The sequence below is a fragment of the Chrysemys picta genome, chromosome 8, assembly GCF_011386835.1.
Source record: "Chrysemys picta bellii isolate R12L10 chromosome 8, ASM1138683v2, whole genome shotgun sequence".
In the NCBI taxonomy this organism is placed as follows: Eukaryota; Metazoa; Chordata; order Testudines; family Emydidae; genus Chrysemys; species Chrysemys picta.
In genome coordinates, this window is record NC_088798.1 from 53,387,304 (window position 1) to 53,410,450 (window position 23,147).

Sequence of the window (23,147 nt, forward strand, 5' to 3'; positions counted from 1 at the left end):
AGCCCATGATCTGTGACCCAGCAGACGGAACTCAGGAGGAGCAGGTACCCATGGAGGAGGAGATGGGAAGTGGCCCGGGGATAGCAGACCCCGAACCCATGTCAGTGTGTTGCGGTCAGGATCCCCACTGACTGCGCGGCAGACGGACTGCTGCGGATAGGGCCCCGGGCTGGAACACAGTGGAGTGGGTGGGCCTGTGTTCCCCCCTGCCACCCCGCGCCGGGTGGCAGTCTCTCCTCCTCCCTGTCCAAGGGGCCTGGGCCCCTGACTGACTACTGGTGTGCAGCCCCGCCCTGACCCAGGGCCGGAGCTGTTAATTGGGTGCTCAGCCCCTGCATAAGGGCCTGAGCTCTAGACTGTTAATTGTGTGCTCAGCCCCTGCACAAAGGGCCTGAGCTCTAGAACTGTTAATTGTGTGCTCAGCCCCTGCACAAGGGGCCTGAGCTCTAGAACTGTTAATTGTGTGCTCAGCCCCTACCCGAAGGTCGGGGCCCTAACTGTTATTCGCTTCGTAGCGGGGCGGCCTGGCTTTCAGGCGCCCCAGGAAGGGACAAGCCTCACCCCGGAACTACTACACTATGTCATAACTAACACATTAAAAATTAGAATGTGTGATTTCCCCCCTTCTCCTCCCCCCCTCCCCCAACCCATGTACATCACTAATAGGACAGCCTTGTAGGGAAAGGCAGACAATTTAAAAAAAAACTGTGTGTTTGGGGGAACCACATGAAACAACCAATAGCATGCAAAATCCCCCCAACTCTTTCAGCACTTTGTACCTGTACAGGTTTATTGTATTCCAAATGCCTTCAAGGACAGACCAGATTTCCTGATGTCTTTTATCTTGGGACAGCTGAGTGTTTGACAATGACTTGCCTTCCTCACACGTTTGCAGATACAGTCTCACATCTTCCGTTTTTGAACCTGCAGTGTTTTCTGAAAGAGCTGTCAGGGCTCCTGATGATTTCTGTCCACGGTCTGACGAAACCTCATGAAATAGACAACCATACAGGTGTTGGAGAACTGTAGAAAAACCTACATGGGAATCCTTCTCCCCCTCGCCCTTTTTTTTTTTTTAAATAATCAACGTATCTAAGGTACTTAGATGCTATGGTGATGAACGCCATATGAGACCTTCACAATCTTTAATGTAACAACTCAAAATGCCCCTGTGAGGTAGGCCAGTCGTCTTATTCCTATTTTACAAATGGAGAACTGAAGCACAGAGAGGCTAAGTGACTTGCCCAAAGTCACACAGGAAGTCTGTGGTGGAGCAGGAAACTAAACCCCAGCCTCCCAAGTCCTAGGTTAGTGCCCTAACCACTGGAGTATCCTTTCCTGAACTATCCATGTATAGTCAATCCATAGAAGACTCCAAAGCCGAATTTGCACATTTTAACCCACGCCTTCCCCCCCCAATATAGCTCATTAATGCACAACAAAAGTGTTCCATTCTGTTTAATCTTCACTTAGAGATGTAAAGTACATGATTTTCACAGTAAAATAATTTCAAACACTCATTACAAACCAAGGACATGGAATTTCTTTCACACTAATGCCACATATAGTTGACAAGAGTTATTCTGCAAAGCGAGGATTTAAGGTATTTTACATATAAATTACTACATTAAAAACACAACAACAGGCTGTGGTGTGTGCAAATATTTTCTTTGTCTGTAAAAATGAGGATACTGAGAAAAACTGCTGAAATGATTTCAATAAGGTCATCGTTACAGGGCTTTCCCTTTACCCTCTCCCCTGGTTCTTGTCATGCAGACAGAAAGTAGAAGACCGGAAGTCTGAAGTGCAGGCAATGTGATGTTTATTGGGGTTAGTTCCAAGCAAGCATATCCATAGCTCTACACTTCAGAAGAGTTTGTTTCCTAGTGTCCCCCTTCCCAGCTCTGATGCTGCAGAGCCTTGCCTGTGTCCCCGTTCCCCATTCCCACCTCCTCTTTCTTAGCAGGCCCAAATATACCTGCAATGCATGCCCTCAGTCCCACCCCTTACAACTTATGGTCATGTTCAGTTTTGAGGGGAGGGTTGTGGTTTGGGGTCTTCGTCCCACCTCTTTTGGACCCCATGGGTGGGGTACAGAGTGAGATTGTGTTCTGGCCAAGGCCAGGCTTTTCTTTGGCATGTAGTGTTTCTTAGGTCTCCCCCCATCCCCATCCTAACTGGTTGCTTGACCTTGGCTTGAGAAAGGAGCCAGGCAGCCTTTCAGTATATGCTTATATTACACTTCCACCATACCCTGTAACACTTCGGCACTATCCCTCATCTTTTCTCATTGTAATAAAAGCCCCATCTGGTTGTGGGAAATGCAACACGGTGTCTTTGTTAATTGTTCTTCACTCACATCTTATACTAATATGTGTATCAAAAAGTCAAACCCAAAATTCTATCTCAGGCTGACAAACAAACCTATATACTAATACCAGTGGCATACCTAGGAATAAGAACTCTCTATTTTTAACTTTTGTGGCCCTTCTCTAAAGACGACAAATTTAGCCGGGGGGGGGGGGGAAGAGGGGGAGAGAAACGGACGACAAAAACAAAACTCAAGTGATCCACGGTATTGGGTTGTGTAATTCATGCAAGACTACTGTCAGATAACAATTTTTCAGAACAATAAAGGAAAATGAGTTGCTCTAAAAGCAAACTACTAGGCTAGAAGGTCAGAAAAAACTATTTCATCTACTCTATTTAATGAGCTTTAAATTTCTATAATGTCAATCATGCCTAACTTGAGTCCAACAAGTTATTCATATATGGAGCATACTAGATAAAGGCTCAGGAAAAACTCATTGCTGAAGAGAACTTAGGTAATCAATTATGTATTTGACAGGGAAAATAAGAACAACTCATGCAGATACTTAGACACTCCCATTCTGAAGTGTAAGAGACAGCAATTGCTGTTCCAATCAATTAGGTTACCTTTCCTCATTTTATATTGAATAACTTGATGACTACCTCTCAATAACCCAATACCAAAACTAGGGTTACCATTCGTCCGGATTCCCCTGGACATGTCCGGCTTTTTGGAGTTAAAAATAGCATCCGGGGGGAATTTGTCAATGTCTGGACTCCCCCCCCCCCCAATGCAGAGCGTGCGCACGGCTTACAGAGCAGCCCGGGCTCCGGCAGCCAGAGCCAGAGCCCTTCCGTCACTTCCCCCCTCCTCTCTCCTGAAACTTGACACCACTCCCCTCCGCTCTCTCCCTCCCCCACCCTCCCTGCATTCACAGACCCCCGGGCTGTTCGCCACCTGGAGCTCCGACCCTGCTCCCCTCCCCCACTGTCGAGCGCACTGCTCTGCAGCACAGTAAGGGGACCGGGGGCCAGAGAAGCAGGGAGGTTCTGGGGGGGGGGTAGTCAAGAGACAGGGAGCAGGGAGGAGGGTTGGATGGGTCAGGAGTTCAGGGGGGGCTGTCTGGGGATTGGGGGTGTAAGGTTTTGGGCAGTCAGGGTACAGGTGGGGAGGGTCTCAGGAGGGGGCAGTTAGGGGACAAGGAACAGGGAGGCTTAGGTAGGGGGTGGAGTTCTGGAGGGCAGTTAGGAGGAGGGGTCCCAGGAGGGGGCAGTCAGGGGACAGGGAGCAGAGGGGTTTAGATGGGTCAGGAGTTCGGGGGGGGGCTGTCAGGGGGTGGTGGTGTGGATAAGGGTTGGGGCAGTCAGGGGACAAGTAGGGGGTACGGTCCTAGGGGGCCAGTTAGGATGTGGGGAAGGTCTCAGGAGGGGGCAGTCAGGTGACAAGAGGCAGGGAGGCTTAGGGAGGGGGTGGAGTCCTGGGGGGCAGTCAGGGGACAAGGAGTGGGGGGGGGAGGGTTGGGGGTTCTGAGGGGGCAGGAAGTGGGAGGGAGTGGAAGGGGCAGGGGCGGGGCTCGGACAGGACAGGGGCGGGGCTCGGACAGGGGCGGGGCTCGGACAGGGGCGGGGCTCCTCCCGTCCTCTTTTTTGATTGTTGAAATATGGTAACCCTACCAAAACAGAAATAAGGATCTAAGGAAAAACACCTCATGTTGTAAAAATATACAAAAAACAAAACAGAAACAAAATATACAAAAACCCAACAGCCTCTTTTTGATCTCCCTGGGACTCTGGTTAGGCTAACTGGCTCAAAGTTACTACTTCCCTATAATACAGCTTTTTGTTTTGTTTAAAAAAATAAAAATAAAAAAACACCCAAAAAAACCCCACAAACACACAACACTTTTCCTCGGCTGTGGCCTATACACTATTTTTCATCCTTAGCGCCAGAAAAGAATTACCAGAGCTTTTAACTGGGCAGTCCAACAGCCACCAAGTATAATGTCTCACCTTTCTGCTTTCTTTCAACAACTTCTATTCTTGCGAGGGGAAAGGGGAATTAGACGTACAGGATTTCTGAAGTGCACAAAGGAGACACTTCACAATTAAATCACAAACTGAGTTGTCAGGAGGAGAAGAGGGGCAGCTCAACATACACAAACATTCACAAACTAAGTGAATCTTACAAGATCATTTTAATTAGAGAAAAAATATTGGAATTGATTATTTAATAAATCACCTTCAAATGCAGGATAACAGTTACTTATTTGATATGAAGTTCAATCTTTATCAAAATGCAGCAGTATGTACTTGCTTTTCAATCATTCACTTCCTTTTTGAGAAGTAATAGAAGCAAAATTCTGTCAGGGATATTTTTATAAACAGAAAGCCTTCACTTTTGTTGTGGGAACAGGGTTACATTTGGGACACCACTTATGACAATATCCTGTTAATCCCCACCTAGCACGGTTTACAGTAATTTTTTTGTCATTATAACAAAGAACTAGAAAACCCTTAGTAAGTTTATAGTGTCAATGATTGGTGATGCTAAAATTTCAGTTAAGCCATAGCTTTAGTGTAAAAACTATGTACACTGAAATGCAGCTTACCTCTGCAAGCATCTGGAGCAGTTTAGTCACATAAGCAAAAGCTTGCGGAAGTACACCATCATAGTCTGACCTTGAGCTGAAAGCATGCAATAGCTTTTTAGATTCCTGGAGCACGATGTTTGCTGTTATGTGGTCAACTGTCTTACCTGATATAAAAACATTAAGAAGAAACATGGGAAATCAGTTTTAGAGAAGTAGGCTAGTTTGGTGTTAAATCGCACAAGCAGTAAAGGAAAAAGTTAACAGTTCCAAACTGAAACCAAGTATAATCACCACCAGTTCTATCATTTCAAAAAGGTATTACAATTATTGTATGAATTAAACATTCTAGGATAGCCGTACATATAAAAATAAAGTGTGTGTTATTATGTAAGATCATTATCAAACAAAAAAGGGTCTGAAAATCCTATTGACATAAATGGTATGATATCAGGTGCTATTGTCTTCTGAGGGTTTCCAACAGTAAGCCTAAAGAAAATAAATAGTTTCATTGTGCTAGCACATCACTAAACTTAAAGTCTTCTCTAGAACACAAACTCTGATGCACTTTACAAACTCTACTCAATTCAAGGGGCTGAAAGATTGTAAAGTGCTCCCAAGCTCCACTAGATATAGAACTCTGGCTGGAACAGGAAGCTATGTCACACATTCTTGCAATTTTGCTTTTGTGGGTAAAATGCGGGCATGAAGGGAGAGAAGATAATCTTCATCAAATGTTGATCTGTTAAATGTTAAAATGTAAGTATAAAAATCTAGAACACTGCTTTTTAATGAAAAACAAAAAAACATTTAAAAAGACTCATCTACATTGTTTATTTCAGCCAGTATATGAAATGTCTTGGATACAAACCATGAGCATTAAACAATGTTTCAGGAAGGAACTTTACAATAAGTAGTGTGTAAAAAAAAAAAAGACTTAATTTTGGATCAAATCACGCTCCATTTAGGATCTGGCATAGGGTCATTAAACATGTGTTAGGGTTCCTTCCCCACTCTGAACTTTGGGGACCCACATGGAAGACCCCCTAAGCTTATTTTTACCAGCTTAGGTTAAAAAACTTTCCCAATGCACAAATTCCACCTTGTCTGGAACAGTATGCTGCCACCACCAAGTGATTTAGACAAAGAATCAGGGAAAGGACCACTTGGAGTCCTATTCCCCCAAAATATTCCCCCAAGCCCTGCACCCCCTTTCCTGGGGAAGGCTTGAGAATAATATCCTCACCAATTGGTACAGGTGAACACTGACCCAGACCCTTGGATCTTAAGAACAAAGAAAAAAAAAATCAATCGGGTTCTTAAAAGAAGAATTTTAATTAAAGAAAAGATAAAAGAATCACCTCCGTAAAATCAGGATGGTAAGTACCTTACAGAATAACGAGAGATTCAAAAACCAGAGGATTTCCCCTCTAGGCAAAACTTTGAAGTTACAAAAACAGGGATAAACATCCCTCTTAGCACAGGGAAAATCCACAAGCTAAAACAAAAAATAACCTATTGCATTTTCTTTGCTATTACTTACTATTTTTGCAATATTAGATGCTTAGCTTAGATATGGCTTAGGGAGATGTAATTTTCCCTGCCCTGGTTCCTTGTTGACTCCGGGAGACACAGACAGAAAACCTTCCCCCACAGATTTGACAGTATCTTCTCTCCCCTTCTTGGTCCTTTTGGTCAGGTGCCATCCAGGTTATCCAAGCTTCTTAACAGGGCTGGTTCTGGCTTTTTTGCCGCCCCAGGCAAAAAAGCCTCCCGCCGCCCCTCGGCACGGAGCGCGGCAGAGGAGGGCAGCGAGCCCAGCCGGGGCCCCGCTCTCCCCGACCGGCCGGAGCGCCGGGGGGAGGGTGGCGAGCCCGGGCGGGGCCCCGCTCTCACCAGCCGGCGCGGGGGGTGGGGGGGGAGGGCGGCGAGCCTGGCCGGAGCGCCGCTCTCCCCGACCGGCCGGCGCGAGGGCAAAGAGCCTGGCTGCGGCCCCGCTCTCCCCGGGTGAGCGCCGCCCCCCTCCAGGTGCCGCCCCAAGCACATGCTTGGAGGGCTGGTGCCTGGAGCCGGCCCTGCTTCTTAACCCTTTACAGGTAAAAGAGGAATTTACCCTGTAAAGGGTAAAGAGGGATTTTATGCTACCCTTAGCTGTATGTTTATGACAATATGTCATTATCAGATAATCTGCTCATAACCTGTCCTAACACACCTTCTGGTGGACTATATCCCAGCATAGCTATGGCTACAAGTACTGAATGGAAAACTACTTCCAACTCAAAAAAGCACTGACACTTTCATAACTAAATGCAAGACTCATGTCTTTGACTTTGCTTTCCATCAATAAGTTCTTCAGAGGCACAGCACACCTATACAAATGCCTATAAACTAATTAAGCAGTGTTGGTTTTTTTGTTTTGTTTTTACAAACCAGGAAGGAAGATAGATTACAAATAGAAATAAATACTTTGGAGGTACTTGAGTACTCTGGTAACCAAAGCTATACAAGTTTCTTAGATACATCGTTCCACTTTCTGGTAGCATGCACATGAAGAAGTAATATTTGAAATGAATTCTATAAATGATTGATTTCAGTAGTGCCAGTTCGTGTTTGTTCAAATTTGTTAAAAACAGGAAGGGAGCAGCAGACTATCAAAATATTTAATTAAGGCTACCAAAACAGTCTCAAGAGACAGTTAGCTTTTTTGTAGCTTCTTCAATAAGTGGGAATGAATCCTTGCCCCATTTTAAGGCCCACGACTGGGCAGATTTGAGGGTTAAGCAGGTTTTTCTTTTTGTCTTTACTGACAAGTGTTGTATCATGGCTCTTTGGGCTCAAGTTACAAAATGCTTGCATGCAGCAAACTGGGATTTTTGCCACCCATCTGGAACCACCATCACATTGTGTGAAAGTCAAGAAGGAAGATTACTTCTCCAGGGTATAGTGTCCCTTGAATAACCCATGTAACTCCGATTATTCTTGAATTAAAAGGAGAAAAATAAACCCTTTAAATATGTACAATGTATATTTTCATTATGCACACTTAAGACTCCTGTGATTGACCTTAAAGGAGAGAGGTTTATATTTATAAGTTTATTACTAAAAAGGAGTCACATAAGATTCTTACCTTTACAAAGATGTTCATGCAGGTATTCAATGGTTGCAAGTAAGTTTCTTGGCACAATAGAGCCAAATACAGCCATCCAGTGTTTTTTAAAGCACTGCAATAAGCTTGCTAGGGTCCATGGGGGCTTCAGATACAGTACCTAAAAGTGAAAAGTTTAAAACTTCATCAATGTACATTTCTCAATTGTGCTATTCTTTAATACCAATTGTATATGCTGAAGTAAACATCCAAAGCATTCTCAGAAATAAAATCAGGTGGATTTTTCCTGGTAAAGAGATTGTATATTACATGACAAATCATAGCCTTGTTCAATTTAGTTTTACTCAGGAGGTGTCTTACACAGGTACAGACCCTTCTTAAAAGCATTCCAATTAGCATATGTGCACTGCTGTGACTAGGACTATTTAGACTTTTATGAAGTATTTTTCTGTGAAGGATATTCTATTTGTACAACTCAAGATTTACAAGCTCAAATAAGAAATGTTAATTCCAGTAACTTGATAGCTCTCAGAGTTCATCTTGTGCAGATGAGTATAAAGTAAAGTAATTAACCATTCCAGCTAGATGAAAATGTTAATTGGAAGACACACAGAGCTAAATAACTGGATTGATAGTCTTCTGGCTATAATCAGAATATTTTGGTTCTACCCCCAACTCTGTCACACACTTTGTGTGAATTTTGAATAGACAGATCATCTTTGTGCCTCAGTTTCCCCACCTGAGAGTGAGGATAGTACTATTTCCCCTTCTCCCAAGTTTTGGGAAACTTAATGTTTGTAAAGTGCTTTGAGCTCTTGGATGCTATGGAACATGGGTACAGCTTGCTGAAGAAGAACAGGCAGGGGAAAAAGGGAGGAGGTGTTGTCTTATATATTAAATGTATACACTTGGACTGAGGTTGAGATGGAAATAGGAGACAGACTTGTAGGAAGCCTCTGGGTAAGGATAAGAGGGGTAAAAACAACAAAACAAAAAAAACCAACACCAAGGGTGATGTCATGGTAGGGATCTACTACAGACCACCTAACCAGGAAGAAGAGGTGGATGAGGCTTTTTTTAAACAACTAAACAAAATCATCCAAAGCACAGGACTTGGTGGTGATGGGGGACTTCAATGACTCAGACATCTGTTGGGAAAACAACACAGCAAGGCACAAATTATCCAACAAGTTCTTGGAATGTATTGGAGGCAATTTTTTATTTCAGAAGGTGGAGACAGCTACTAGGGTAGAGGCTGTTCTAGATTTGATTTTGACAAATAGGGAGGAACTGGTTGAGAATTTGAAAGATGAAGGCAGAGTGGGTGAAAGTGATCATGAAATGATACAGTTCATGATTCTTAGGAATGGTAGGAAGGATAAAGATAATAGATTTCAAGAAGGCAGACTTTTGCAAACTCAGGGAGTTGGTAGGTAAGATCCCCTGGGAAGGAAGTCTAAGGGGAAAAACAATGGAAGACAGTTGGCAGTTTTTCCAAAGAGACATTATTAAGGGCACAAGAGCAAACTATCCCAATGTGTAGGAAAGACAGGAAGTATGGCAACAGATCACCCTGGCTTAACCAGGAGATTTTTTTTTGATTATTAGATCATTGACAGAGTCCTACAAAAAAGTGGAAACTAGGTCAAATTACAAAGGATCAATATAAACAAATAACACAAGCCTGTAGGGACAAAATTAGAAAGGCCAAGGCACAAAATGAGATCAAACTAGCTAGAGACAGAGGGCAACAAGAAAAAATTCTATAAATATATTAGAAGCAAGATGACGATCAAGGACAGGGTAGGCCCATTATTCAATGAGGGGGAGAAAAACAATAACAGAAAACATGGAAATGGCAGAGGTGCTTAATGACTTCTTTGTTTTGGTTTTCACCAAGAAGGTTGCTGGTGATTGGACATCTAAAATAGTGAATGTCAGTGAAAATGTGGAAGGATCAGAGGCTGAAATAGGAAAAGAACAAGTTAAAAATTATTTAGACAAGTCAGATGTCTTCAAGTCACCAGGGCCTGATGAAATGCATCCTAGAATACTCAAGGAACTGACTGAGAAGGTATCTGAGCCATTAGCGATTATCTTTGAAAAATCATGGAAGACAGGAGAGATTCCAGAAGACTGGAAAAGGGCAAATATAGTGCCCATCTATAAAAAGGGAAATAAAGGACAACCTGGGGAAATTACAGACTGGTCAGCTTAACTTCTGTATCTGGAAAGACAATGGAGCAAATAATTAAGCAATCAATTTGCAAACATCTAGAAGATAATAAGTAATAGTCAGCATGGATTTGTCAAGAACAAATAGTGTCAAATCAACCAGATACTTTCTTTGACAGGGTAAAAAGCTTAGTGGATGGGGGGAAAAGCAGTAAACGTGGTATATCTTGACTTTAGTAAAGCTTTGGACACTGTCTCGCATGACCGTCTCAAACAAACTAGGGAAATGCAACCTAGATGGAGCTACTATAAAAGGTGGGTGGCAAAACTGGTTGGAAAACCATTCTCAGAGAGTAGTTATCAGTAGTTCACAGTCATGCTGGAAGGGCATAATGAGTAGGGTCCTGCAGGGATCAGTTGTGGGTCTGATTCTGTTCAATATCTTCATCAATGCTTTAGATAATGGTATAGAGAGTACACTTATAGAGTTTGCAGATGATACCACTCGGGAATGGGTTGCAACTGCTTTAGAGGATAGAATTAAAATTCAAAATGATCTAGACAAACTGGAGAAATAGTCTGAAGTAAATAGGATGAAATTCAATAAGGACAAATGCAAAGTACTCCACTGAGAAAGGAACAAATCGGTTCCACGCATACAAAATGGGAAATGAGTGCCTAGGAAGGAGTACTGCAGAAAGGGCTCGGGGGGGGGGGGGGTCATAGTGGACCACAAGCTCAAATATGAGTCAACAGTGTGACACTGTTGCAAAAAAAAAAAAAAAAAAAAAAAAAAAAAAAAAAAAAAGCTGACATTCTGGGATGTATTAGCAGGAGTGTTCTAAGCAAGACATGAGAAGTAATTCTTCTGCTCTACTCCATGCTGATAAGCCTCAACTGGAGTATTGTGTTCAGTTCTGGGCGCCACATTTCAGGAAAGAGGTGGACAAATTGGAGAAAGTCCAGAGAAGAGTAACAAAAATTATTTAAAAAGTCTAGAAACATAACCTATGAGGGAAGATTGAAAACACTGGGTTTGTTTAGTCTGGAAAAGAGAGAACTGAGAAAGGACGTAACAGTTTTCAAGTACATAAAAGGTTTTTACAAAGAGGAGGGAGAAAAATTGTTCTTCTTAACCACTGAAGATAGGACAAGAAGCAATGGGTTTAAATTGCAGCAAGGGAGATTTAGGCTGGACATTAGGAAAAGCTTCCTGTCAGGATGGTTAAGCACTGGAATAAATTTCCCAGGGATGTTGTGGAATCTCCATCATTGGGGATTTTTAAGAGCACGTTAGACAAACATCTGTCAAGAATGGTCTAGATAATACTTAGTCCTACCATGAGTGCAGGAGACTGGACTAGATGACCTCTCGAGGTCCCTTCCAGTCTTATGATTCTATGTTACAGAAGTCCAAAGTTACTGTTAATAAAATATGCATTTTGAAAATTCACATTGAACAACCAGACAGCACATAGATTACTATTAAATGTAATGTTGCACAGACATTACTAGTGAAACAATCATCCCAATATCAAAATACATAATGAAATTTAACAATACTCTATGTGAGTGGATGGCTCACAGGATTGGAAATGGCAAGCATGAATCTTCGCTTCTAGGTCACTTGTTCAAATTCCCTTAAGTTATCAGATGGCCTGTGTAAAGTGAATTACTGCTTTAGCCTAATACATGTTAGAGAGGTGTCCACACCACAAGAACACCAAAAGGCAAACTCTCAAAAGAGGTGAAGTACAAAATGAGTTTGGAGATTGAATTTCCCTAGGTTGAACTACACTAGCAGAGCGGGAGGCAGGTGGTGGCAATGGGAGGGAGAAATGCTTCAACTGATGTTGCCTGTGATGGAACTGTCCTATAGATTATTTTTTTTTAATTTAAAAAAGAATCTGAAATGTTAGTATGGTCACACTGGCACCTTGCAATTAAACACACATTCTACAATGGGTTAATTGACAAATTAAACAAACTCTCATGGATTAAGATAACACCAGAATCCCTAACCAGAACTGTAGTCTTATTGCAACATTACTTATCAATTTATTCTGTATAATTTTAAAGAATGTTTCTCATCATCTCTCTTTTCCTATTGGTACATTTTTACATGAACAGTTTAGATATAAAAAAAAATTAAAAAATAATCAAACGTTGAAACTCTCAAGCACAGAAGCAGGGTCCCTGAAGAATCACGACAGAGGGCAGCACAATTGGTCAGTTTTGCAGTTTTCAAACAAACAAAAAAATCTGTTTAAATTTTCATAAGAGGTTATAATTGAAAATGAGTTCAGCGTCAACAACTGGAATGTATTTTGAGACATCTTCCACATCATTGTACTGTATCAGCCTTATTTGTCATTAACATTGAAACGTAAAAAGCAGACAGATTGTCTCGAAGTCCAAAGTTCAATCTTTAACTTAGTATTTGAAATATCAAGCAAACCACCACAAATAACCACCTCCATCCACAAGTTTCCAAAAGCAATTTTCATTTCAGTTTCCAATATCGAGGATAAAGCTTCTCCTAAACTTTTTTCAAGGTCAGGAACAATGCTTAGGAGTGGAGTAGTAAGGCTGGGATCTTCCCTCTTGGTTTTCTGGGACCCAGTATCTGCCAAGTAAATACAGTTACAGTAAGTGCTTTCTTTAGTGTATTATTCATAGAAATTAGTTATAGAAACAACTTGCTAGGTTCTGTAATCCAGTCTTTGCAAGTGCTGGATTGTTGCCTACAACCTATTTAATATTTTGTCCTCTAGTTGTAGGTCTCCAGCTACAGAGGATTCCATCACTTTACTTCTACTACTCCATGACAACAATATCCAAGCACCTTCCAAGTATTTTAAAATAGAATCAACATTGTCCATATTTCTCACCTCTCCTCCCCCACACACTACCACCAGAAGGAGAAATAGCATGATTCTTCTCTAGGGTGTTTGTTTATGTTTGTGACTTGCTTGTATGTTGTGTGATGAGCCTACTGAACTTAAGAACTGCCATACTGGGTCAGACCAATGAGTCCATCGAGCCCAGTACCCTGTCTGACACTAACCAGTACCAGAGCTTCAGGAGGAGCATACAGAACAGGGCAATTTGATGGATCAACCCCCATCTTCTCCTCCCAGCTTCTGGTACTCAGCTGTTTAGGGTTGTCCCGAGCATGGGCTTGCAACCCTGACCATCTTGGCTAATAGCCATTGATGGAACTATCTTCCATGAATTTATCCATATCTTTGTTTAACCCAGTTATACTTTTGGCCATCACAACAGCCCATGGCAATGAGTTCCATTGGTTAGCTGTGCATTGTGTGAAAAAATACTTCCTCTTGGTTTGTATTAAACCTGCTTATTAATTTCTTATATTGGAATTGGAAAAGGCTCAGGAAAGGGCAACAAAAATGATTGGGGTATGGGACGGCTTCTGTTTGAGGAGAGATTAATAAAATTGGGGCTTTTCAGCTTGGAAAAGAGACAACTAAGGGGGATATGATAGAGGTCTATAAAATCATGACTGGTGTGGAGAAAGTAAATAAGGAAGTATGATTTACTACTTCTCATAACACAAGGACTAGGGGTCACCAAGTGAAATTAATAGGAAGCAGGTTTAAAAAACACCAAACAAAAGGAAGTATTTCTTCACACAATGCACAGTCAACCTGTGGAACTCTTTGCCAGAGGATGTTGTGAAGGCCAAGACTATAACAAGATTTAAAAAAGAACTAGATTAATTCATGGAGGATAGGTCCATCAATGGCTATTAGCCAGGACAGGCAGGGATGGTGTCCCTAGCCTCTGTTTGCCAGAAGCTGGGAATGGGAGACAGGGAATGGATCACTTGATTACCTATTCTGTTCATTCCCATTTTCCTGTCGGAAGACGGGAAAGTAGGCTAGATGGATCTTGATCTGGATTCTGTATTTAAAGGGCAGCAAGTGTAAAGAGCACTAAGATGTGTCCACAGAAAGCTGTGTTACTAAGCACATGGGGTATTTCAGCCTTCTAGATCAGACTAAGTCCCTTCCCAGCAGGTTATTTGCCCTAAATTTCATTTTCTTAGGTTTTCCTCAGTACTTCTTATTATGCCAATTTGTATTATGCTTTGTCTTAAGCAACAGACCACTAACCAAGATGACCTAATTTCTCAGAATATATTTATCCATGACTCTACTCCACATTCCTGATTTTTTAAGTGACTTAGAAATGAACTTACTTGTATGTGTCTAAGAAATACCAGTCTATAGCATACCAAGGGCCAAATACAACCAGGGTCTAAGTAGGTAAAATTCCACTGACTGCAATAGAATTATACCTGGTATATTACATGACAACTCCATAATACTGTTTAATACGAACAGCTATCGTGAATCCGGAATAGTAAGAATTGGCCCACTCAAGGCTAAGTTACACCATTATAACCCATTGCCGATGGTACAAGTATAGCTGTTCATATTAAGCAGTATTATTGAATGACCTTAGAGTTATAAGTGGACTTAGTATGAAACCTTTTTGAGTTAGAGAGTTGTGTGGGGGCTAACCTCTATTTAAAAAATAGATTTTTTTAAAAGGTGGCTAGAAGTTTTGTTTTAATGCACACATTTACACAGAGCTGGGAAACATACTTAATACTTTCATTATTCGAGTAACTGAAACAGTTTTACTCAAGCTCTCAAACTTTCACACTCACGTCATCTTTGGATAGAGACCAAAGGTGGAAAATGTCAGCCCTCAAGGTGAATGTTCTAGAAGTTCTGAGTGTATGAAGACAGAAGCTTAAATTTTCTGCAAATGTAATTATGCTCCGAATGACTCACAGGGCCCCTATAAATAGGCGCACACATGCAAACTAACCTGTTTTTGATTGTTGTAGGCCAACACAGTTCTGATGGCTGTTGACATTCAGGTTCTGGAGTGCATTAACCAAATCTGCTTTGCATAGGGCCTTTACATCACTCACTAGGGCTTTGCTGCATAAATTTTTATCATTCCTATGAAAAGAGATTTACTTTTGTTTTGATTGTATTAACTTCTCAACAACACGGTTATATTCTAAATCGTAAAGCTAACCCATTGACAAACTTGTCTTCAGTAAGCCCATATAAATCTTGAAGGGCTTCACTGTAAACAACATATTGCCTGCGAAAGAAAAAAAAGGTACCCATGTAAGAAAGCAAATGAGATAACTAAATCAAGAAGTAGCTATTCTGAAAAGAAACACACAAAACATATTAAAGTTTTTCTTTTGTTTTTGTTTTTTTATAACCACACTTTAGACCTGGACTTCACTGGAAAAGCAGCTGCAAACACTGACATCTTTTAACTCAACAGATCAAACCATATTTGCTTACTTACTGCCAAAAATAAAAACAACTCCCGCCGCGCCACACGTCTTTACATCAAATTGGATATTTTAAAATTTAAATCAGTTTAATTTAAATTAGACAATTTTTCTTTTTAAAATAAAAAGAAAAATAAATTTTAATTGATAACTTATTTTAAGACCTACACTTACTCTAATCTATTAAAATAATTTAAAATTAAATAAAAATATTCAAGCAGGACATGGTTTGCTACTAAAATTTTAATGAAAGTCAAACCACTGAGCTGGTAGAAGTCACTGGCTAAAGCACCTGGAACCAGAGTAAGTTGAAATGCTAAATCAGCTTTTGACAGTAGTAGCCTCTTCTGAGAGAATATTTCAGGTCAATGACTAATTCATTCAAAAGGTGAGAAACCACTTGGGAATTGGAAAAAAAAAAAAAGCAAGAAAGCTTGTTTTTTATTCATAGATTGGAAGAGGATAACAAGGTGGGAGGAGGAAGAGTTCTACTAGTTCTAAAATCTTGAAGGACATAATGGCACTGATTGTTTCTAGTCACTAACTATAGAGAATGCTTTCTTTAATTAAGTATCAAATGTATTGCATTTAAAACAGATTTTTCATCCAGCACATTCAAAAGATTTTTTTAATTAAATAAAACCAATTTTAAAATGCTGTTTGTGCATTAATTGAATTTCAATTTCCATTCAAATGCAGCTTGACACAAATCACAAGTAAAAAAACTAATGCTCTAGCAAATAAGAAATGCATCATTCACCATTTTCTAAGATCATAAAAATGAAAACTACAAATCTGAATACATGTATATTAAGCTATATAATTGCTTAAATGTGTATTGATTCAATGCATCATCCAGAGTGGCAAAAAGAAGCACAAATTTAGTGTGATGGCTCTATGTAGTTGCAAATCAATGTGTTTTAAGGTTAATGAGAATCAACCTCTCTTAGGAAGAATAAAAAAAAAAATAGTTACATGCCTGTTCTGCAACTGTTGCTCAAGAGGAGTTGCACATGTCCACTTCACTTAGTTGTCTGTGCACCAGTGTGCCAGAGTACTTTTTCCCATAGCAATACCCATCAGGCACTTGTACTGCTTGGTAACAGGTTAAAGAGCAGAGCCATCCAAACCTCCCCCCCCACTTGCTCTGGCCCAGGGCCCACAAAACCTTAATCCGCCTCTGTATCAGGTGCCTGGACCAAAGAAAGTCATTCTATTTCATGAAATAATGTACATCTGGTAGATGACTTTCCATTATGCAAAATGCACAGTCTGAACTGCCACCAAAACAGGGAAACCTTTGATGATCTAACCCACTGAGCGCATCCAGGCAGTGAGATGCAGGCTGAAACAGGATTCAAAATCTGACTATGATCCTATCAGATTATGTATGGAGGGAATTGGATCCCAAGAACAGATGTTCAATAGGTTTGAGAACAAACATTGACCAGACCAGGCAGGCACTATCAAAATTAGGATGGCATGGTCCTGTCTGAGTTTGGCACTACTTTCAGCACTGTTGGGGTGGGGGAAAAAGCATAAAGAAGTCTTCTGTTTTGACATCAGAAAGGCAGCCGTTAGTGACCTTGGGCAGAGGCCTCCCCTTGAACAAAATTAGTGACACTTCCTGTTCTGGTGGGGGGCGAACAGGTCCAAGTCTGGTAATCCCAATTCAGAAAAATTAACTTTGCCACATGAGGTATGTGGGGCCACTCATGGCCTCTGCTGAATGACCGGCTGAGTCAGTCTGCTAGTGAATTGAGAGCCCAGGAGATGAAATACTTACAGGTATTTTCCATTCTTGATGCAGAAATTCCAAAAGACCCCTCACCAAGAAGTAGTGGACATCAGATGTGGCCCCTCCCTGTTTGTAAAAGTAAAACATCACCACAGCACTGTTTGTGAGAACCTGCATGGAGCAGCCAGCTATATGACGGAGAAATATCTGACAGGCTAGGTGTATAGCCCAAAGCTCCCTGACATTGATATAGAGGAAGAGGTCCCGACCCTGAGTTTGTAAGCTCACAGGATGTGCTCCCCAGCCAAGGATGAAGCATCTGTGACTAGAGTCACTGATGGTAGGAGTAAAGGGAACCCTGGTGCTTACATTGACTGAGTCCATCCACCAATTCAGGGAGAAAAGAGAACAGTTGCAGGTATTTCAGTCAGCATGCCCAGCGGATGTCGGGAGCAATCGTAAATTGACTTCAACCACCTCTGCATGACCCTAAGGTGAAGTCTGGCATGCTGGATCACATATGTGCAAGTTGCCATGTGTCCTAAAAGTCTCTTGCAATTCCTCACTGTACACAGGAATGCGCCTGGAATTCTGAGCACAGATTGTGTATTGCTTGAAACAAATATGGCCTCACTGTGGTTGAATCAAGAACTGCAAATTTTATCTTTTCAGGGGTGAGATCTGGTTGGTCTTTGTTGATTAGCAGGTCTAAAACTTGAAAGAGACAAGACCTTCTGCACCCCTTCTTCCACCTGGTTCTTGGACTGTCCAGGGAGCAACCAGTTATTCAAGATACACCTAAACGCCCACCCTTTGAACATGTGCTGCCACCACCACCACGCACATTGTGAAAACTCAGAACAGGGGCAGAGGACAAGCCAAATGGAAGAAACGTAAACTAATAATGGATATCTGCCAGAACAAATCTTAGGAACTTCCTGTGACTCTGGTGAAGGGCCACAAGGAAGTATACCTCCTTTAAGTCAAGGGTAGCAAGCCAGTCGTTGAGAGATAGGAATGGGATAATAGAGGATAAGGTAACCATTAGAAATCTTATCTTTATGAATTGCTTGAGATTCTGCAGGTCCAGAATGGGTCTGAGGCCTTCCTTGGACTTCAGAATGAGAAAATACTAGGAATAAAATCCTCTCTCTTGATGTAGGGGCCATAGAAGAAGTGCCTCCTAACAGCAACAGAGAGTGTTCTTCCTGAATTAGTACAGTCTTAGGAGAGTGATCCCTGAAAAGAGATAGGAAAGGTGGATGGGAGAGTGGAATAGATGTGATTTGTAGAATATATCCCACTTGCACCATGCTTAGAACCCACCTGTCTGACAACATGATTCCAAGCAGTACAACTTGCAGCCGAAGGGAAGGGAACTCTCTAAGTGGTTTGGTGCTCTCGACTGAGTCAGACAGACTGTTTGGAAACTGACAGCTGTCTCACTGTCACAGATGTAGGAGGCAGAGATGGAGGTCTTCTCCTTTGGAACTTGTCATGTATGTCTTTTAGAAGTGTTGGGCTCCCTCACCAGGTAGTATGATGGATAGCTCTGATGCACTTGAGGCAGAAACTGTTTTCTCTTTGTAAGGACCCAGGGACTAGAACCCCTGGTCTGCAGAGCCTGGGATGGCTACAAAATTCTCACCGTGCCACTGGGAGACCATCCAGAGGCACAGCCAGGGAGCCCTATGGAGAGTAAACGCTACAGGAAATACTGCCCAAGAGATCCAGAGTGATGGTACCCTGAACCTCTCTGATTGGCCAAGTGCCCTATTTAACTCTATGGGTTGCCCCAGGAAGTGGCCTGGGCAACCTCACAGACTTCAGCCTGCTGCAACGCCAAACTCTGCTTGATCTCCTGTGTCTGACTCCAGCCTTACTCTCACCCTGATTCCTGCCTCCTGACTCTAGCCTGCTACAGCCTCTGATCTCCAGCCTCTGACTGCAGCCTGACTGACCCTGACTCTTGCCTCCTGATTCCAGCCTTGTACTACTTCTGATCTCTGATCCCAGCCTGACTCTGACCTTGGCTCTTGCTTACAGAACTTAGTTTTTGCAATTCCTCCAATTCCTGCCTGGTAACTACTGTTCCTGCTGGGCAGACCTCAGCCTAGCTGTGACCACTAGGCAAGACCACTTATGCCACAATCCTTTCCCATTTTTATAGCAGGAGTGTAAATACCCAAAGATTTCAGGATTGCCGAGGAATCTTTTAAAGAGTGCAGAGTCTCAGCAATTTTGCCAGATAATAGACTTGAACCCTCAGAGGCAAGCCTTCTATAGTATGCTGCACTTCAGTCGGAATACCAAGTGCTTGCAGCCACGAAGCACAACGTATAGCAATGCCACTGTCATCAGTGGAGCTGCGGAGTCTGCTTCATCCAGTGAAGCCTGTAGAGAAGGCTGGGTAACCAAACAACCCTCATTAATAAACACCTTAAATTCCTCTTTGACATTGTTTAGTAACTTGTCTTGAGACTTAGACGTTGCATTCCAATTTGAATAATCATATCTGGCAAGCAGCACCTGAGGATTTGCAATTCTACATTGTCCTGCACAATTGGTACCACATGGGTTGGTACCAAAGCTGTCAGATCTGGTACCTGGGAGTTATCCTGCCTGAGAGGTGAAGCTGGCACTGACAAGCACAAGAGGTCCTGTGCCACTGCATATGCCTAACACATAGTTGGTACCTATGTACCAATATAGCCTAGGGAACAGAAATCAGTGCCACAGATGAAGTAGGCAATGGAGTCTGTCTTGACAGAGCCCCTTGAGATGCTGGAGTCAACAACTCAACACTGCAGGAATACAGTACAGGGGACCACCTCACCTCCTAACCTCAGAATTTGATTTATCCTTAAGGGAGTCTGACCATTTAGCCCTCTAAAGGAAAAAAGACTTCAGTATATCACAGTATAGAGCAAAGCTCAACAACAACAAAACAAAGACAAAAGAATAGGTAAATGGAAACCTAAAATGGGAACAGCTAACTAAGTAACTAACACACAGAGAAAACATGAAGAGCTCACACTTGCTCTGACCACCAAATCATAGGCGGTGAGAAGAAACAGGGGCACTGGGGCATCCCTGCCTTTCATGTTCCCACTAAGCAGCACCGGTACACGGAGGGCACATGAGCTGCCCAGATGGGTACCACTATGGGGAAATGTTCTCTAGCTCCAGTGCACTGTGCACTGGCACACACTTAAGTGGAATGGACATGTGCAAGCACCCAAAAAAGAATTAAGAAATGCAAATGCAAAAACAAGATTTAAGCCAATGATTTAAATCAATCCAACCTGCTGTGCACCCAATGAAGACGTGATGGACTGAGCTGAATTCTGTTCTGCCTAATACAACAAAATTACCTAAGTTCCAGCTGGAGAATCTTTATTACTCATGAGGCTGCAAGAAGCCAAAAAGAGTATAGATGAATTTTAGCGTATAAATCACAGCCTGAGCTTAACAGAACCGCACAATACAAGAGTCATCTCAACTCAGATTATGCTAATTTAACATGGAATCATTATGGACAATCTCCCCATACTCATGTTTGTCTAGGGGTATGTCTACACTATGGGATTACTCCAATTTTACAGAATTCGATTTTTGGCAACAGATTGTATAAAGTCAAGTGCATGCGGCCACACTAAGCACGTTAATTCAACAGTGTGCGTCCATGTACCGAGGCTACCGTTGACTTCCGGAGCATTGCACTGTGGGTAGAGATCCCATAGTTCCCACAGTCTCCCCCGTCCATTGGAATTATGGGTTGAGCTCCCAATGCCTGATGGGGCCAAAAATTTGTCACGGTTGGTTTTGGGTAAATATCAACCGTCAATCCTCCCTCCGTGAAAGCAACGGCAGACAATCATTTAGCGCCCTTTTCCCTGGATTGCCCGGGCAGACGCCATAGCACGGCAATCATGGAACCCATTCAGCCTTTTTTCACTGTCACTGGATGCTGCTGACAGACGCGGTACTGCAGCGCTACACAGCAGCATCCCCTTGCCTTTGCAAGTTAGCAAAGACTGTTACCAGCCATACTGTACTGTCTGCTGCTGTCATAGGTGCTCCTGGCCGACCTCGGTGAGGTCCGTTGGGAGCGCCTGGACAAAAATGGGAATGACTCCCCAGGTCATTCTCTTCTTTAAGTTTTGTCTAATAGAGAGTCTGTCCTGCTTAGAATATCAGGCAAGCCTACTAAAGAACCAGAGAGGCAAACGGCCGCTCCGGATCAGAGCCCCAGACATCCTGCAGAAATGATGAGCTGCATGCCATTCTAGGGGGTGCCCCTACAACAACCCCACCCATTGCTTCCCTCCTCCCCCACCACTCCCAGGCTACCTTGGCAGTTATCCCCCTCCCCACATTTATGTGATGAAGTAATAAAGAATGCATGAATTTGAAACAACACTGACTTTATTGCCTCTGCAAGGAGAGATCAAAGGGGGAGGGGAGGATGGTTGGCTTACAGCAAAGTAGAGTGAACCACCATTCTGCACTTGCTCAGCCTATAGCTGAAAATGGGAGTCTGTGATAAGCACTAGGATAGAAGCACAGGCAGGACTGAATCTCCGTTTGTGTGTGGGCCTTTGGTTGACACTGGTAAAATACAAAATGTCCCAGGATATGTATGTTGGGGGACAGTTCTAAACGGCAGTTTTATTTTTTTATTTACAGCAAAATGTAGAGGTCTAAGTATCTGATTACGAGCCTGGGAGCAAGGGGTAGGCGTGACTGCGCGATGCTGCCGACTGAGAGAGCAGCCTGAGGCAGAAGCCTCCAGATGGCATGATATTCCAGGCAGGACTGAATCTCCATTACACAAAACTTAAAGAGGAGAATGACCTGGAGTCGTTCCCATTTTTGTCCAGGCGCCCCCGACCAACCTCACCAAGGTCAGCCAGGAGCATCCACGGGATGACGATGACTGTTACCAGTCATACTGCACCGTCTGCTGTCTGCAAGGCAAGGGGATGCTGCTGTGTAGCGCTGCAGCACCACATCTGCCAGCAGCATCCAGTAGACATACGGTGACACTGGAAAAAGGAGAGAAACTATTTTTTTCCCCTTTGATTTCACAGGAGGGAGGGGCTGACGACATATACCCTGAACCACCTGCGACAATGTTTTTGACCCTTCAGGCATTGGGAGCTCAACCCAGAATTCAAATGGTTTTCGGAGAGTGCGGGAACTGTGGGATAGCTACAGTCGTCAGTCGCCCCTCCCTCCGTGAGCATCCATTTGATTCTTTGGCTTTCTGGTATGCTTATCTCAGCAACTTAAGTTTCACGCAGCACTGTGTTGAGTCCCTGTTGTGGCCTCTGTCCATCATGGCCTTGGAGATTTTTTCAAATGTTTTGGCATTTCGTCTTTTGGAACGGAGTTTCTGATAGAACAGATTCATCTCCCCATAAAGAGATCAGATTCAGTATCTCCCATACGGTCCATGGGAGAGTTCTTTTTTGATTCTGGGACTGCATGGTCACCTGTGCTGATGAGCTCTGCATGGTCACCTTTGCTGATCAGTGTTCCACTCTGGGAAAACAGGAAATGAAATTCAAAAGTTTGCGGGGCTTTTCCTGTCTACCTGGCCAGTGCATCTGAGTTCAGATTGCTGTCCAGAGCGGTCACCAGGTGCACTGGGGGATAGCTCCCGGAGGCCAATACCGTTGAATTGTGTCCACACTAACCCTAATTCGAACCGGCAATGTCAATTTCAGCGCTACTCCCCTCGTCGCGGAGTACAGAAATCGATTTTAAGAGCCCTTTATGTCAACAAAAATGGCTTTGTTGTGTGGACGGGTGCAGGGTTAATTCGATTTAACGCTGCTAAATTCGACCTAAACTCATAGTGTAGACCAGGCCTAG

At 42.7% G+C, this 23,147-nt stretch overlaps 1 protein-coding gene across 7 annotated transcripts in view; it reads right to left on the reverse strand.

The window, feature by feature from the left end:
* The window catches only part of SWT1 (SWT1 RNA endoribonuclease homolog), an 83,817-nt gene that overhangs the window by 40,315 nt on the left and 20,355 nt on the right, over nucleotides 1-23,147 (reverse strand). For all 7 annotated transcript variants that reach the window (XR_010590016.1, XR_010590017.1, XM_005290700.5 and 4 more), the window contains 5 exons: nucleotides 15,043-15,179; nucleotides 12,654-12,805; nucleotides 8,026-8,164; nucleotides 4,920-5,065; nucleotides 780-988 (listed from right to left, as the gene is read on the reverse strand). Coding sequence is in view for 5 of the 7 variants with exons in the window: in XM_005290700.5 (XP_005290757.2) it covers nucleotides 780-988; nucleotides 4,920-5,065; nucleotides 8,026-8,164; nucleotides 12,654-12,805; nucleotides 15,043-15,179 (783 nt within the window). In the remaining 2 variants the exon portion in view is untranslated. The remainder of the gene's footprint in view (nucleotides 1-779; nucleotides 989-4,919; nucleotides 5,066-8,025; nucleotides 8,165-12,653; nucleotides 12,806-15,042; nucleotides 15,180-23,147) is intronic.